This window comes from Struthio camelus, chromosome 1 (genome assembly GCF_040807025.1).
Source record: "Struthio camelus isolate bStrCam1 chromosome 1, bStrCam1.hap1, whole genome shotgun sequence".
In the NCBI taxonomy this organism is placed as follows: domain Eukaryota; kingdom Metazoa; phylum Chordata; class Aves; order Struthioniformes; family Struthionidae; genus Struthio; species Struthio camelus.
The window spans coordinates 41,254,275-41,272,446 of NC_090942.1; the positions used below are offsets into that span (position 1 = coordinate 41,254,275).

Sequence of the window (18,172 nt, forward strand, 5' to 3'; positions counted from 1 at the left end):
ATAACAACTGATGTACATATGCTGTTCTTCCTACTAGAACTGTATCTTCACGAAGTTGCTTTTGGATTTCTTTTCTGACTTTTCATTCCGTTCCTAAGAACAAGATAAAACCTTTGCATATAAAGGAAGAGGAGGGGTGATCCCAAACATACTTTATGTCCAATTCCCGCAGCAGCTGGGTCACAGGAGTTTCTTGGGAAGGGAGCTGAGTCATTGCAGGGCCCAGGCCTATGTTTTGAAAGCATATTTCTTAAAATGTGTAAATGAATGTATGCCTTCTAGTTCAAAGTCCGCACATGGAACTCTTGTCCTCTGGGTTAACAGCACAACATGAACCCTAGTGAGCTTGTGTTAAAATATCTTTGTACTTGCTTTCCCAACCTTTTCACTTACAGCTTTTTTTCCCCTTAACAATATGAGGACAGGAAACCTCTCATTCCTTTTCAGCAGAGTGATTATTAGCCATTTCCACAAAGGCCTGAGGCTACGTGGCCTTGAAAAAACACCCGCTTCCTCTAGCTCACACAATGCTTGTGATTCTGATGTAGCCTGACCCCTACCTTAAAAACCCTCTTCCAAGGAGACTCAACAGCTTATTTACCATATCCTGGGATAAATTTCACATGATACTAAGGAGCTGCTAAATCAATTTCACAGTTACTTTCTTCCAAGTCAAATCAACTAAATAATCACTGCTTTGGAATGGGAATATTTTTATAAATTAACAGTCATGATCATTTATGAAACAGATAAATGCTGTAAACTCAGCTCTGAAATGAGAAAAGCCTGAGCACTGCTAAAGATCTAGAGCCACTAACCAGTCATCATATACAAATGGAAATAATTAGCTTACTCCTGAATGACAGATACCTTGGAGGTAATAGTCTTTTCGTCAAGGATGGTAAAGTCTCAGAGTCTGAAGCTACAGCAGAAAGACACAGATGGTGGCTGCAAGGCTGAATTCATTAGTGTTTGCAAAGCGTCTTGAAAGGCAGTAGAGCTTTTAAGTACAGTGTATTGTAATCACAAATAAAAAAATACTTTCTACAGTTTTGACTGAGGCAAAATTACTGCTGTTTTCTCCCATGTACCTAGGAAGTCTGGAGTAGCTTCTCCACTAGAGTAAAAGAAACTTCATCTAACTCCATCTTTAACAAATTAATACTGGTGTGAATTTACTAGGCTGGAGGAATATGAGGGCGTTAAAAGGGCTGTAGCTGGCCCCCATGAGAACACCTAGTGTAGGGAACATGCTGGACCACGTGTCATAGCAAGGGTGGCATTGCCAGACAGCCTCCCCAAATGCCATCAATACTGGAGATTCATCCACTCCATGAATGGCACTTTGTCATGAAGATCCAAGTCCATCTTATTGCAAAGGCTGTATTCTACAGATAGAATTTGGCTTGTTTGTTTTTAATTTAAGACTGCTGTTACACTGTAAATTCTTTAGGGCATGGGTATGTCTGCACTTGCAGTATTTACAGAATAAGACACTTGTTACTCTTGGTTCACTCCTAATTGCCTTACCAACAGAAAGACCGAAATACTGTGGGAAGGACTGTCCTTATGGTATTTCAGTTTTGGGAGCAGGAAAGGAAGGTGAACATTTTTTGAGGCAGACTGCTGTCACACTTTCAGCTCAAAAGATTCATGAATCTTTCAGATACTGAAATATTTTGAAATTCATCCACCCCTACTTTGCCTCTTTGCTTTTAGTCTATACATGAATTATGGATATCGGTATTATTTGGTAAATATTGTAAGAGGGAACGTGGAAGAACCATACCAGATTCTACTTCCAATCCATGCCAGGTAGGGATTAATTAGCCTTGCAAATAATAGAACTAGCTCAAAACACATGTAAATTATGCATCATGTATAAAACGTGTAAATTATGCATCACTTTTTTAATCTCATCTAAATCATTTCCCAGTACTTCCAATACAATCCAAGACTTCCCAGTGGAAAACCTAACAGATTTATAATGCTGAGTGTTTCTACATTTTAAAACATCCTTCAGCATTAGAAAATGAAGTTTCATTCATGCAAAGGAAATCTTTCTTGCCTACTAAGAATAATGTTTGCCTAATATCCATTTGTATTTTTAACAGTGCAGTCTAACACAGATTAAATATTATAATACTAGACTTTTACAAATATTATAGCAGTTATGATACGTTGACTTCAACTAGAATACATTTTATCAACTCACATGGAAATATAAACAAATTTTTAATGAATCCATGTTGAATTCTGTTAAGACTAAACATTTTTTCTCCTTCTGCTGTGTAAATATGATTTTTTTCTTTAGTCTTTGTGAGCCTGCTGGTGATCCTACTGTCTTCATTAGGGAACAGGACTGGAGCAAATATGATAAAGTTCAAAGTCAGGACTGTACTACAAGGAGGTTTCAAAATTCTCAACATCAAGAAAACTGTCTCCCAGCATCTGTCTAGAAGCCCGCACAAGAAAGTACTTTGCTCACACAATTTAGATTTAAGTTTCCCCTTGTCTTTAAACAGAGAGCCAGTTTTAGCACAAGCACTTTAAACAACAGCTTGTGAATTTGTGGGTCTGACCTGCCAAGTGCTTTCCACCTGCATTTTACTGTGAATCTGCTCTTCTGCACTGACTGCTTTCCGTGTAGGCTTTTGCCCTGAGGGTACTTTTTAGAAAGAGGTAAGAAATGACATTGGGTTACCTTGAATGTGTGACGCACATGAGGATACCCATAGAATTGTTGGCTTTTATGTTAGGCCACTGGCTCCCTTGTAAGCAAGATCCCACATGTGCTCTGAAGCAGCATGAGAATTCTGCTTTTAGTTTGAGGTGGAAAAGTGATGTAGGAAGGGAAAAAATACATGGCTTTAAAGCTGATGTCCTGCTATGGGGACATGTAGTAGGGGCTGCAGGAGACAGCAGGCAAAGGTTTGATTTTGGAAAGGTGAAGGTGTGAAGTAAGAGGATGAACAGGGCTGGTGCTCTAGTGCAAGGATACAGTTGTGGAGAGAGACTGGGATAGTATGAGTGTAGGACTGGCAAGCTGGTCAGAGGAAGAAAGAAATGCTATAAGAGGATGGTGGAGGGAATGTAGCCAAAGATACGGAGAGGGGTTAAACAGGTCCGGTGGGTGGCATCTCAGAGAGGAGGGAAGGGGAAATACTTTTAAGGAACAGTTTAGCATCTTGTTTCTGATTTCACACTGAAAAAGGCTGATCTGGTTAGCTCTATTAGCATGCTATTATGAAGCAAATAATACTTAGAAAGCTCACAGAGGCATCCTAGCATTTGTATATGAGTGTTGCCTATTTCACACTGCAACTGAAACATTTTTCCTAGAAATGTAATATTTCCTGCAATTCATAGTTTTCCATATAGAACTAACTTTCATTAGGCATTCACTTTATTTCACATGAACGTGTCTGACTGAGCATTATCTAGTAACACTAACCTGCCCTCATGCACCCTGTCACAGAATTATCTATGTCAGACTTATCTCTCAGAAAACGAGAACATTCTCCACAGTGCAGAGGGTGGTGCTGCAGGGCTAGGGCATTTTTAGGAGATAATCCATCAATTCAAACGTTACTTGTCACTGCAGGTGCTCTGATACACGAGACGCACCCAGCACTGGGAATGGAAAAGCTGACGCTGGCGTACCAAGCAGTAGGTTGATATCATCTGAGCAGGAAACCAGCAAAGCTGTTCTATTTAATCATTCAAATCATTTCCAAACTCTTTTGGACTGGGTGTGGGGTGTGTGAGTATTTATTATGAGCATGTGCCTCAATCCTGAAAATATCTGCTTTGAAAAAGTTTGGTGCTAACACACAACAGACCTCTCGATTTCTGTCAATGATGGTCACAGTGTCTGTCAGCAAGTAGCTGTGTGCTTTGACTGAAAACGTGCCTCGGAGTTAACTGCACATCCCAGTTAACTGCACATGAAAACACAAAGGCTTTCTGACTCTCAAAACTCATCAGCATCAACTACAGTCCGACTGCCACGACCCAATTCAAAACACATGCTGCAGGAAAATAGGATGCATTGCATTTACAAGGCGTTTCTGAAGGCGTATCTTGCGGTAGTGGGGGGAGCTCTGACACTTGAAGTGGTTGGAAGGGAGAGCTCATTCCCAAAATCTGGCTTGTAAAAAGGAGGGAGGCTTGGGTGATATCCTGGCTCCGCTGTAGCTGATGGCAAACTCCTGCTTTCGTCAACAGGGTCAGGATTTCGCCCTCCGTATACATCCTGTTGACACTGGGCCAAATTCTAAGGGTCATTTAATTTTCTGACTACTTGGTGTATAACTTGCATTCACTTACTTTCATTTATTTAATTCCCTCAAATATCCATTTATTGCGCTCACTGCACACAGCCTTTTCCTTGCAATAGATGAAATAACCTTGAAGTCAATGGGAATTTTACTGTTGATTGAAGGGAAGTGAGCATTTCACACAGTGAGTTTCTTTCCCAGATATGTATCACGTTTCTGAGACTAATCGAGCTGCCGAAAGCCATCATTTTTCATTAATTTGACTGCAAGGTCTTTGTAGGATGTGATCAAATTACAACGCATTCAGGCTCACAGACAGAAATCTTGTCATTTAAAGTGTATGAATTTGCATGATTACCATACAACACTGGACTACAAGTACGTTAGAGATGATTAGAAAATAAATTTCTAGCTGATGGGATATGCTGTCAATTTAAACCTAACCAAAAGATGTGTTCCAAACCTAAACAAAAAGATGTGTTTAAATTTTTCTGTTTTTCTTAAATTTTTTTTACCCTCCCACAACATTTTGAATGACTAAACTTTTCTACTTTGATAATGTCAAAATATCATAAAAACACAACTATTCATTTCTGTATTTACTGTAATATTAATATTTCTACAATCTATTTTGAAACTCTGCACAGAACAAAATAATTAATAAGTGAGAAACAGAATATCACACTATCCCCCAATTAAATGTTATAAAAATACTTCCATTTGAGAAACGTGTATTTTCAAGGAAAACTATTCCACTGAAAAGTTTTCAATCAATCACCTCTAATTATAGCAAAGCAATTCTTACTAAGAGAAGAAATAAATAATTTGGGCTAATAAAAATACAAAACCAATATAATGAAACAAGAAGAAGTTTACAGCAACTATGAGACAGTAAGGTGTTAAGAGCAGTTTTCTTACCAATGTAAACAGATTTCAACAAAGCCAGGCAGAGCATTGGGAAGGGAAAAAAGTATGAAGTTGGAAGTCCACTACAAAAAGGATAGGATGCACTGGTTCTTTTAGTCGGGATCGCTTAAGGCTAGATAGGATCCCAAACAGCTTGACCCAATTCAGAGAGATTTCATTGTTTGGGTACGGGTACATACTGCAAGGTGGTGTGGGCTGCGATACAGCCCACAAGCTTGGTCCTCTCATCCTCCAGACTGGGATAGCTACTGCTAGGCATGGCAGATCTCTCTCTACCCATTTGCCTGAGTTTTCTTCTAGATAAAACCAGCATGCACCCAGGCTGCATATCAGTATGCAGTTGAGATGTGGCCAAGGTGTGTGCCTACTAAGGCATCCAGTGAGCGCTCTGCATTTGCAAGTCCTACAACACTGTTTGTTTGTTCTCTTGCTGCATAGACTACAAATACATTTATGAATAGGTACAGAATGCTGAAAGATAAAGACAGACAGATTTTCTATAAATGTACATCAGCAATATATTCACAGAACAGGACTAAATTTCATAGGTAGGAACCCATGGGCTCACTCACTTACTTGGCAAAATTGTTTTATAGCGGTTTTTAGTTCCATGACTCGGGATGTCGATTTCTTTGGGATCCACAAAATTCATTGGTATTTCCTGTAAAAAATAAATTAAATCAGTTTGGTGTTTCCAAAGGAGCTACGCAGGAAATTATCACCAGAAGGCCATCTGCTATTACACAACTGTCTTTTGACATCAAAGTTATTAAGAAAAAAAGTGGTTCCCACCTCAAGCCTGTCAACACCCTTCCTTTAATAAACACAGGAGTTGCATATTGAAGGGTTGACTTCCAAGGAACACTTCTGATGAATTATTAAAAGCGAAGTTTTTATCGGATTAGGAGACAGGTTAAAATACACAATAGTTCTAGAAAAGTGGAGTTGAAAAGTAGAATACTGTAGCAGAAAAGAGCAAGATTCTACCTACTGGAGCACGAACTCTCAAAATAACTAAATATTAATATAAGGCAAGCATATATTTTTTAATTTTGTGCAAAGCCCTTAACAATGTCAGTTAAAGATCTTATTTGCTTCTTACAGAAACTATTAGAATGAAGTGTCTTGCTCCATTTCATGCAGTGCCTCAAAAGGTGTAATAAAAAACTGAAGCTATTTCTCTTGATTTTGATCTTGATCTTCTAACCACTGAACCATGTTACACTCTTTACATCCGTAGATGTGCATTAACTAATATCACAGTTTGCTTGAAGTTCCAAAAACACAAATGATAAAATCCAGATCAATGTAAAATTACTGTTTTTCAAATTGCTTGTCAGAATGAAAGATAAAATCCTCCAATTTTTGATTGAACAAAATGTTTCACTTGGTCTAAGAGGAGAAGAATCATTCTGACTTTGAGGTTTGGAAATGTTGTTAGTGTTCTTAAAGTTGAATTAAAAAAACCCTTTGAAAAATGGCAAAATGAAACATGTAGTATTTTCCCCTGATTCTGGGGAACACTTTACCATCAAAATAATCCGGCAAACTAAAATTGAGAAAATGCTTCAGTTGACTCAAATCTTCACTTTTGACTGGAAATTTTTTTTATCTTATGTAAGCTAGGATTTGTTCTTCAGTAAATTAATATTTCTATTTAAGAATACAGTTATTACTACAGACTGGAAAACTTCATTCCTGGTCTGGGACACTTTCCCAAAGAGACTGTGGCCTGTTACATGCGTTCCTCTTATAGATGCACAGGAACCTGAAGAGGCACAAAAGGTATGTTCTTACATTATCCAGTGCAAATCTCCTTTGACAGGTACCACTGCAAAAATACGCTTCAGCATTTTCCACCAAAATTGGTTGAATTCTACCTCTACAGGCCCAGAAAGCTCCTCGGGTCTTTGGCACAGATGACATGTGTGGCCACAACCCTTCAGATCCAAGCTTTGTGTCTGCTTAGGAGGCAGCATTACTGGCTGGTGCAGGCTCTTCTCAGAGGAACAGGACATGGCCTCTAATTACTTAGGATGCACTCAAGAGCAGATCTTAGGTACATAGATCTTAGGTACATAGGTCTGCAAAGCAGGGAAAGCCACCCTTCTATTTTTCTGGTTGAAGAGAAGGCAAAGCTAAGCAAGATGTAGAACAGTCAATATGAACTGCTTTGACTTCTTTCTGCTTCCCAACTTGGTTTCTAAACACCCTGGTACATAAGGATGCAACTTCTGTGTTTTTCATATCTCCACTTTCTCTAGCCTGATGCCCAGCTATTCAGTGGGCCTTCCTTTATTCTTCCTCTCTCCCTCACTTGACCTCTTCTCCAATCTCTTCTTTGCTCCTCAGCTGGCTCCTCAGAGGAATGAGCTGTTGCCTCTCTTCTCAGGCCAGTGAATGTAGTACCGCTAAAATACTGCTTCCTGTGCTGGTACTTCATGCAAGTTCCCTTTTCAGTTCCCTGCAATGCCATCTATACAGCTCCTGTGCCAAGGGCAGGATCTTCTTGCTTAAAGGGTCCACTTCTGCATAAATCTCATCCCTTTCTTTCAGGTCAAGCCATCTTTCTCCCTTCCATCCTGCTTCTGATGTCTCATCCTTCTCCACGGAACTGGTTATTTATCTTATATATAAATGACCTCTCGCTGCTCTTACATTTTCACCTCTGACTTTTACCCCTTCTCAGTGGTGACCTCTGGGAGACTCTTCTCTTACCCCTTGGGGTCTGAACTGCCCTAACTGGCTCTAGTATGGGTTATATGCACCTTTGATTGGGCCTGCATCCTTGCCAGCGAGCTAGATATTCCCTGACTCAGCTCTGACTTAGTATAAACATCACTGGTGTATCGTTTCTGAAAAGGCTTCACTGCTGAACTATATACTAAATGAGAAAGAACAATACGTTCAACCTTTGTTTAATGTGATCTACGTCTGTGATCTAAGGAGTCTAGAAAAAGAAGTGTGAGAAAAAGTCCTCTGTCTACACAACAAGAGCCACTGTGGTCAGTGAGGCTTTTCTAGTTCTCTAGTTGCATCCCCATTGATGCCTGCTGAAATTTTATAATAGTTTGTTTGTAACTTGGTCAGTTACTGACAGATGGATAAATGCCACAGAGCTGAAAACAGAAACTCATTTCTCTCCGCCAGCAAGGTCAATTAATAATATTAATCACTTACATCCTGGAAATACTTTCCAGCCAGTGGGACTCCTCCCAGTAGTAAGTGCTTGTAGAGACAAGGGCACAGACACAATCTGACAATACACAGTGGATCCTAGCCATATATAGGGCACTTATTTGCATGAAAGTTTGCAAATTAGCATACATATATACAGAATCTGTACATATGTAGAGAACATATATCAATTTGTTTTATTAAAGAGACATATATACCTATTGTAGATAATTAAATAATTATAGGTAATTTATAATCGACACGCATTCATGCGCTCAGCTGCATGCATGCAGCTATACATACATACGCATACATGTCTTTGCTGATGGTCTAGGTTGCTTCACAGTTGTTTACCTATCTGAGCGACAGATACTCTTCACTAAGGGCTATTCGGGCTCATATCAGCCTTTAAAATGCTACAGCTATTCATACACTCAAAGAGATAGGATTTAAGTCCCTGAGAACATTCAAGAAAATGTGGCAAAATTTAGGAAAATTCAAGCAAATGCTTATTATCCCCATCCTTTTGTTTTGATTAGAACCAAATTTTATAGATTTGACAGTCTGGCCCTTTTCCAAGCAGGACTGTATTTTCTGTCATTCTAACATTTCAGGAATATGAGGCTTATTTTTCTATTATCAACTTCAGACATTCTATCTTTTGAATATGAGTAGCTCAGGCTTCCAAAGAAGTATATCCAGGGCAATTTGTTTCTTCCTCATTGTCAAACAGCTATACTCTCCCAAGTAAAACTAGTTGGATTTCAGTCAACATTAAAAAAACCTTAAAATAGCTCTTTTGTCTTAATAAATATTGTGGAAAAATATTTTGATAGTAACTTAGCAGTTTTTACAATTAAAACACTAAAAATAATCTGAAACTGGACATGTTTTAATTTTCCACTGAAAACTTAGAACATTTCTCTATTTTTTGCATACTTGGAAGGTTTTCCTGGGAAATAAATCTAGTCTCAAGAAGAGTGTCGTATTGTATTTTCACAACTACTTAAAACAAGCTGAGTTAGTGGAATGAGTGAGGGTTATACTCTGCGTTCTCTGCATGCTTAAAGTTCCTGCTGAAGCTATTGTCTGTAGCAAAGAAGATATTAAACAGATACTGTTTAATGTCTTCAACTTAAAGCATATATAAAAAAGGTTTAAAAATGTAATAGAAAGCTTATGATCTTTTCAATAAAATGCTGTGGAAACACTGAACATATATCAATGTAGTGCCCCCTGAGGGACCAATAAAATGCAAGTATCTGTGGCCCCAAAGCCATGAATGAAAGCCTGTGAGAGGATTCAAGTCACTAGGATTCTACCCAGGCGCCAAGCTCTCTATACAAACTGTCTCCTAATGGGGCGACTCTACCCATGAAGAAACTATTTCTTGTATCCTTCCTGCCTAAGCAACAGAAAAGCAGAAAATGGATGGCATAAATGGTGAAAAAAGTATGTTGCATATTTAAAATTCTTTCCATGTACACGGTCTGACCAATTGTTGGTAAAATAACCAAGGGATTTAATTTTTCTCAAGCAAATTACTTTAAACCTTGTGCCTTTAAACATGAATAAAAGGACTGTTTCAGAGAGATGCAATTATTCATAACGAAAATTATTTTTAGAGTAAGATGGCACTCATCATCTATTTCACTCACCTACAAGTGCAAATTGGAAACAAAATAAAACCCCACGGAATCATGTGTTCTGGCATGTTTAATATGAAATGAAATGTTTGCACATCTTTGTTATACCCCTAGTATGCTCAAAGGGGTTGTATATGTCTTCTTGCTCCTACGTGCCCTGTTAGGACACACATTTTTATGTGGCTCTATTTATTAAATTTGTCCTATTAAATCAGCCTTACAAGACTTTGCTTGTTTAGTTTTGTTTGCTAATGGGTTGTAAAAGTTAAATAAGACTGCAGGAAGTCAGGTTAGGGTTGGGTTGGGTAATAAGCTATGTGAGGTTCATCCAAACGGGTATATTCAGAGAGTAGTTGGCAACAAGTCATCTAAGGGAACTTAGAACAGGACTTGCTTTTTTTGTTTTGAATTGGCCACCTGATATTTCACTGACACTGTTGTCGTAGCATGAAAAACAGTGAATAGCCATGCTGTATTCACCTTCTTGCTGTTCAGGATTTTATAGGCTTCTGTTAGAGACTGTCACAGTTTCTTTTCTAGGCAGAAGAGTCCCAGTCTATTGAATAACTCCTGATATAGAAGCTGCTCTAGCTTTTAATTACATTTGTCATACTTTTTTATGTGTTTTAAGAGGGAGAGATTAGAGCAGCATGCAGATGGGAATGCAATATGGATTTTTACACTGTTATAAAGATGTTTTCTGTTTTGCTTTCTATTTATTTTCCAATGATTCATGACCTAGCTAAGTATGCAAAGTTCTTTTCCCCATTTGTATTACTTTGCATTTATCAGCACTGAATTTCATCTGCCTGATCACTATCACAAAATCCTCCCACAACTTCTTTGAAGTCCATTTTTAATTTTACTACCCCTGCAATTCAGTATCACCATCAGACTTTGTCACCTTTCCACTATTTATTCCCTTTTCCAGATGGCTTATGAGCATCTTGGTCAGTATCAGCTCCAAAATAGATGCCCCTGAGACTCTGCAGGTAACCTCCTTTTATTCTGAGAAGCAACCATTTATTCCAATCCTACAAATGCTATGTTGATTATTCCCCACTACATTGCATGTGTTCACGTCTCATGGCTTCTTTCTTTATTACAGTTCCTACCAATTTCTCTGATACAGCCAACAGATTTATAGGTCTGCGGTTCTTTGGATCTCTTCTGGTACCCTTCTTTAAAAACTGCTGTCACCTTTGGCCCTGAGGTACTGATTCCTCTGATTCCTCTAGTACTGAGACCCAAATAATAGGTTACATGTGCCCAGGTAACACATCAGTAATTTCATAGGTGAGTTCCTTTAGGACTTCTGGGGGAATACCAACTTATTCTTGTGATCACTTTTATTCATTTCATTGATTTGTTTTAGAATCTCTTCTACTGACACTTCAATATTAGACAGCTCTTCTAGTGATCTCCTTGAATCTGTTTTCTGCCACAGGAACAGGAAATTCCGTAAGACCTTCCCTGGTAAACATAGATGCAAATAATGCATTCATCTCTCATACTGCTTAACCTTCTCCAAATCTCTTTTCTACCTCTTTGATCTTCTATTGATCCTTGTAGTCTTTGGTAAGCTTCCTGCTATTTGATCTATTTGAAAATGGAGCTATGATTCTTTTTCTACTTCAAAATCTCTTTTGGTCTGCTTCTTCAGCCTTCACGTTCAACTGGCTTGAGTTTATGCTCTGTTCTATTTCTCTTGTAAACAATGTCTTCATATTTCTAACAGCCTCCTTTCTCTGGCTGTTTCACAATACCTGTCTTTTTCAGATCTTCTTACAGTAGTGATTGCTAATCTTATATGTTTTCCCTGAGTGTTTAACAGAACATTTAAATAATTTCCGTGCCAAAGCCCCTGCATTTTTCCCCCTTTTGGCTGCTCTGAGTAGTTTTGTCCTTTGTACTCTTTTTAAAATTAAATATATCTGTAAGAGACTTTTTGGCTTTTTTGCTCTTGGGCACATCACTGTTACAGAGTTTAATAAAGACATGTTGAACCATGTGCTGCAGATTAATCAGGCCTGAATCAAGAGCTGCTTCTCTTTTTGTGGGTTCACTAACTTGCTGCTCTAAAAACCAGTCATTTATAGTGACTAAAAATTTAGTCTTCGAATTACAAACATGTGTGATGTTTACATGGGAATAAACAAAATCTCTCATTATTGCTGTGTTTTCTGTCATCACAGCCTTTATGAAATCTCTGAATCTGTCACAGTCACCCCACCAGGTCAGAATGTAACTCTATACCAGGCCTATTTTTAAAATCACAAATTACTGTCCTGGTTGTTTGTACTGTAGCTCTAATATAACACTTCTCCCATCTATGAACGGAACTTGAAACCAAGAGGAATCTGTATTATCTATTGATATAACTGAGGTATTTATCTGACTTGAGTGCAAGTTTCTAAACATAAAACACCACCTTGGAACGATCTAACCTGCCTTTCAGATGTGACTTGTACCTTGATATTAAAGTGTCACCCAAATATTTTTTTCTGTTGTGCCAATTATGTCCAAATTCTCATTTAAAAGTTATTGTTAAACTTACCATAAATTCTGTTTGAAGTAAATGAGAACATGCAACTGTCTCTCGGAGCTGCTGTCTTGTCAGGACCCGGCCGGCTGACTGTAGATATTCCATTGCTACTTTTTCTCGTGGAGTTGGCACAGCAACGAAAGGTTCAACACTCCCCAAACTACTCATGTCCAAAGTTAGAGAGACATTGGATCCTCGTCTGCAGTAAAAAATATTAAAATAGTTATATCAGCATCCTATCTGATCTGTTTTATTATAAGTGCCATACATATGCACTTGATGGTGAGTTATTAATGCACCCCGATTTTCTGTGTAGTCACCAGAAGATTTGGGAGACTGCAAAACTGGTTTCACTGGAAGCACTGGCTGGTTAGGAAACCAAGATTTTACAGATCATTCTAGCTCTTGAACCTAATAGCTGACTCCACAAGAATACTTTGCTAGGGAGAAACTACTTGAATTATTGTTAAAAGTATAAACTATATCCTATTAATCTTTATGGATGCCAAATGTGAATGTCAGTAAGATAGAAATGTTTCACAGAAACAAAAGGGAATACATTTCTAAGTGATATAGGAAACACCACTAAATTTACAGCATGGAGGGGAAAAACGTGATAAAGTCAACAGACGTAAATGGAAAGGCAGCACAAACATGGTGGCTATCAAGACATGGACACTGTTTCAGGTTAGGTAAAGGAGAAACAATAAACCACAATAAATGAGCTGCATACAAGGAGAAGGAATGCTCACAGACTTAGATGGGGTTGTTCAGAAATAAGAAACATCTCTTGCAGGACTCTCAAATTCATCAACATTTCACATTTCTACACGAAAACAAAGTTTGATTCAATAGCACTTTTGAGCTGCCAAAATATAAATAAAGCACATTTCTGCATCTTTGGAATGAACACTAGAGTTTTTATCACTTTCTTCAAACAACATTTAAGAAAATTGTCTATTTTTTTTCCAGTTATTCATCAATCAAATGTTATCTACTGAACCCTTAACTCTAGGCATATTGATTATGATCATTCCATGCTCTGGTGAATTGTAACTAAACACACATTTATATGCATCAGTTAAAGTTTTGGTATTTATTAATCAGAATTCAGCACTATGAAAACTATCAGATGAATTAGGTAGATATCTGAATTGGGCTACAGATGCCCTGCTCAGCACAAACACATCTCCAGCATTTACCAAGCAACTATGCACAGAAAGACACATGACAATGCAAGTTTCATTTCTTCCTTTAGACATTATTGTCTCTCCTGAAATATTGTGAGGTTCAAGCTCTTAGCTGCTGTACCATGCTCACATATATATAACCACAACACAACACCTCTGCTTGAAGACTCCCCTGATAGTTGTTCTGCCAGTTCAGAATGCAATTCTACACCTTGCTCTTTTTAAAAAACACCAATGACAATGTTTAACCATTTATGGTTAATCCCTTACCCAGTGACTCCATTTTTCCTTCCAGAATTCTACATGGTTTGGTACATTTCTTATATTTTCTCCCTATGTAGGAGAGCTCCCCTGGATTAGTGTGACTGCACAGCACTCAGGACACTGGGAGGTACAGGTAAGGTACAACTGTGCCTTTAATAGTAATATACTTTACCATGTATTATTACCAATAGCATACAAATATCACCAAATAGTACCTGTCAGGCAACTACTATTAATATTGGGAGAAAGCTTTCCTCTAGTCTCTAAAAAGCGTTGCTTTTGGTAATACTTTTACTGCCCTGTCATTATTCTTGCATGGACCACAGATATTTGCATGCAGACATTGTTTGTACAAATTATTTGTCTTTTCAGGCACTGTGACTCGTTTTACTAAGTGCTGGTGTTGCTGTTCTAATCTTCTCCAACCAGAATAAATACTGCTAGGGTTTCTTCTTTGGTAGCAACCATACCTACAACGCAAAACTTTGCTTTGTTTTTTTTTTTCACTGCTCCAACAAGCAGCTTTGATGCACTTTCCTCCCTCTTATACATATGTCAACGATCCTTCAGTAACTTTGTTTTAAATTGCTATCACATCAGTTGCCTGAATAGAAATGACTTCAGTCACCCACCTGTCACTTAGCAAAACACAGAACAACAATCACCGAGAAAAGAGACCATCTGATAGAATTGGTGAATCTCAGACTATGCATTTTACTGTACATAAGCATATTTCAATTTAGATGATGGGTGGGTGATCGCAAGAGAATCGCTATCGAGGCCCGCAGATGGTAACAGTGAGTCAGAGACAGCAGAACAGGTGGTGGAGGCGAAATAGAGCCGAGGTGACCGCAGCCAGCTGGCTGCCTGCTGCGGTAGATTGGATTGCCACGTTTAGGGAGGAAAAGAAAGCCCTTGTAGCAGAAGGAGAAGGATCCCCCTGGGACCTTGCTTGAAGATAGGGACAATTTCTGTTGGCAGAGTGAGGTAGGTGGTGTATGGTTCTGCCACTCTTAGAAACACTTCTGCAAAACCTAATTTTGTTAGAGGGTAGGCAGAAGTGGTGTCTTGAGTAGGAATGACTAGTAACTCATGTATACACAGGCTACGACTACTGCGCTGAGGCTTGCTGCATAGCCTTCACCATAACAATGTCCTGCTCAACGGTAAGAGCGCTCAAACTCAAATTTAGAGCCATGGGAGACTGGGCGGTAGGCATGCCGCAAGCTGGCTGAGGCAGGCAGTTCTCTGCCAGACCCTATGAGAGGCTCCCGAATAACGGCCCCAGCCAGCATCCTGTGGGACTACGCCCGTCTGCGGGGGAAATGAGTCCCACCGCACCATGTGGCTTCTCGAGGAAAACAGCCCATCAGACCCCTTTCTTATAACAATCCTCTTGCCCAGACACCTCTCCTGACCATGACTTTAGCAAATTATTCCATGGAAAAAGGCAGTCCCTTAAACAGGTGGCTCTGAGTCTAGCTAAGGGTTTTTATCACAAAACCAATCACTTGAAAACAATCCAAAAATCTGCAGACGAGGTGTGCAATGATCCTCTTTAAAACTGTTAGACTATCCTTGGTTGAGAAATCGGTAACAATTTAGATCTAGCCCTACTTCTGGAAGACCCTACTGAGATTTGCTATTACAGAGGAAAAGTATTCTCATTGTTTAGTAACGAAGTACAGTGAAATTGTTAATATTTTCTTTGGCTTTTACATTGTTATATCTGACAGTCTTGGCAAAAGGTCTATTTCCTTTCTAACAGCAACAAAAAATATACCTGATCTAATTATAACTTTGAGTTTACAGCTTTTTCCATTTATGGGGATTATTGACGAATACTGGTGTTGAGAATCAAATATCTTACTCTGGAAAGAGGAAATATTTTCTTAACTACCTATTTAACACATTTAAAGCTACACAGTGAATAAAAACTGAATATAGACCAGACAATAATTAATTATCTAAGGGTAGCGGTCTTTCTATCTAAGGATAGAAAGTCATTAGAAGACATACAATAGACAATAGAGCTAAAGCTAATTCTTCCATAATAAAGGCATCTAAAATAACACTTTTGAAAATATAAGATTTAATTAATAAAAAGTTTTTATGATGTTTACAATAGCAATATTAACTATTGCTCAGCAGTAGTAACTCTTGCTAAATTAACATTAAACAGACTTACTTGTTGCATTCAAGAGCATATTGGGAGATAAGGCTGCAAATAGGACATTTTGCCTGCAGCTTTCTCTTGAAAGATCAGGAGGGGCCTTGACCCACCATCTTTTTGTATGCCCTAATATGAGATGCTTACAGTCTCAGATCCTGCTCTGGAGTTCTTGGATTTTCTGCGTGCCTCTAACAGTTAAATTCTGCACTTCTTCTCTATAGAAAAGTAGAAAGCAAGAGTAGAATGCAATTCTCTCTTGTTCTGCTACCTGCATGGAAAGTTAGGAGAGTGAGTCCACCTTTTCTCTCCTTACTGGTGAGACTGCAGAAGGTTGGCCATAAAGCAGAATCACAGAATCACAGAATCGTTTAGGTTGGAAGGGACCTCTGGAGATCATCTAGTCCAACCTCCCTGCTCAAGCAGGGACCTCTAGAGCATATTGCTCAGGATCACATCCAGACGGGTTCTGAAGATCTCCAGCAAAGGAGACTCCACTACCTCTCTGGGCAACCTGTTCCGATGCTCTGTCACCCTCACAGTGAAGAAGTTTTTTCTCAGGTTCAGATGGAACTTCCTGTGCTTCAGTTTCTGCCCGTTGCCTCTTGTCCTGTTGCTGGGCACCACGGAGAAGAGGCTGGCCTCATCCTCTTGACACTCCCCCTTCAGATACTTGTACACATTTATGAGATCGCCTCTCAATCTTCTCTTCTCCAGGCTCAACAGGCCCAGCTCTCTCAGCCTTTCTTCACAGGAGAGATGCTCCAGTCCCCTCATCATCTTGGTAGCCCTTCGCTGCACTCTCTCCAGCAGTGCCATGTCTCTCTTGTACTGGGGAGCCCAGAACTGGACACAGTACTCCAGGTGAGGCCTCCCCAGGGCTGAGTAGAGGGGCAGGATCACCTCCCTCCACCTGCTGGCAACACTGCCTAATGCACCCCAGGATCCCATTGGCCGCCTTGGCCACAAGGGCACACTGCTGCCTCATGTTTAACTTGTTGTCCACCAGCACTCCCAGGTCCTTCTCTGCAGAGCTACTTTCCAGCAGGTCAACCCCCAGCCTGTACTAGTGCATGGGATTATTCCTGCCTAGGTGCAGGACCTTGCACTTGCCTTTGTTGAACTTCATGAGGCTCCTCTCCGCCCACCTCTCCAGCCTGTCCAGGTCCCTCTGAATGGCAGCACAGTCTTCTGGTGTGTTAGCCTCTCCCCCAAGCAACAAGCAGGTACCACCTAATGCAAAGCCCATTGATATTTTTGGGAACTTTCCGTTCTCTCTGATTTTAAATTAAGGAATCACAGTAAGACCACTGGAATCAGTAACATTTCTAGTCCAATAATTCATTTTTTTGCATTCCTCTGAGCACATATATCCTGAATATATACGGGTATCTTTCCATTTCAAATTATAGTGAAAGAGCTGTACACATGGTATTTCCCTTATTTCTGAATATTTACAAGCCTTTTTTACCCTCTAAATAACTTTGATATTCTTTTCCCCTTGCAAATATCCTGGGACCAATTACAGAAGATTGATCCACTCCTTTGTGAGCAGAATAACCTCTCCTGAAATTCCCCTGAGATTGTGCCTTGCTGGGGATGAGCAGCATGTGAGGAACCTGTGGACTTGTAAACGTTCGTGACAACATTGCATTAAAGTCAACATGAGATTAACTCTCCTGATGTTTCACCAGCTGTGACAGCCACCTCATTACTGGGTATGTGAATAAGTTCAATCAGGAAACCACTTGTGTCTGTGTATTGTCTAGTACCTCAGAGGGGGGCTTAGTACATATTCATACTCATCTTCAATGCAGTAATAAGAACAAGTTCACTGATGAGAATCCACTGGAGTATTTTTAATAATACTTTTATAGAAGCAGATTTTAATAGAGACTGTGATAAAAAAAATGATTAATGCAATGTTTGTTTGAAACCCTTCAAAAGGAAACTCCACCTGTCCACCTCAGAGG

General features: G+C 39.3%; 1 protein-coding gene across 2 annotated transcripts in view; it reads right to left on the minus strand.

Moving 5' to 3' along the window:
* Nucleotides 1-18,172, minus strand: part of PTPRR (protein tyrosine phosphatase receptor type R) — a 162,820-nt gene that overhangs the window by 25,206 nt on the left and 119,442 nt on the right. For both annotated transcript variants that reach the window (XM_068935629.1, XM_068935621.1), the window contains 2 exons: nucleotides 12,588-12,774; nucleotides 5,784-5,868 (listed from right to left, as the gene is read on the minus strand). In XM_068935629.1, the coding sequence (XP_068791730.1) occupies nucleotides 5,784-5,868; nucleotides 12,588-12,774 (272 nt within the window). The remainder of the gene's footprint in view (nucleotides 1-5,783; nucleotides 5,869-12,587; nucleotides 12,775-18,172) is intronic.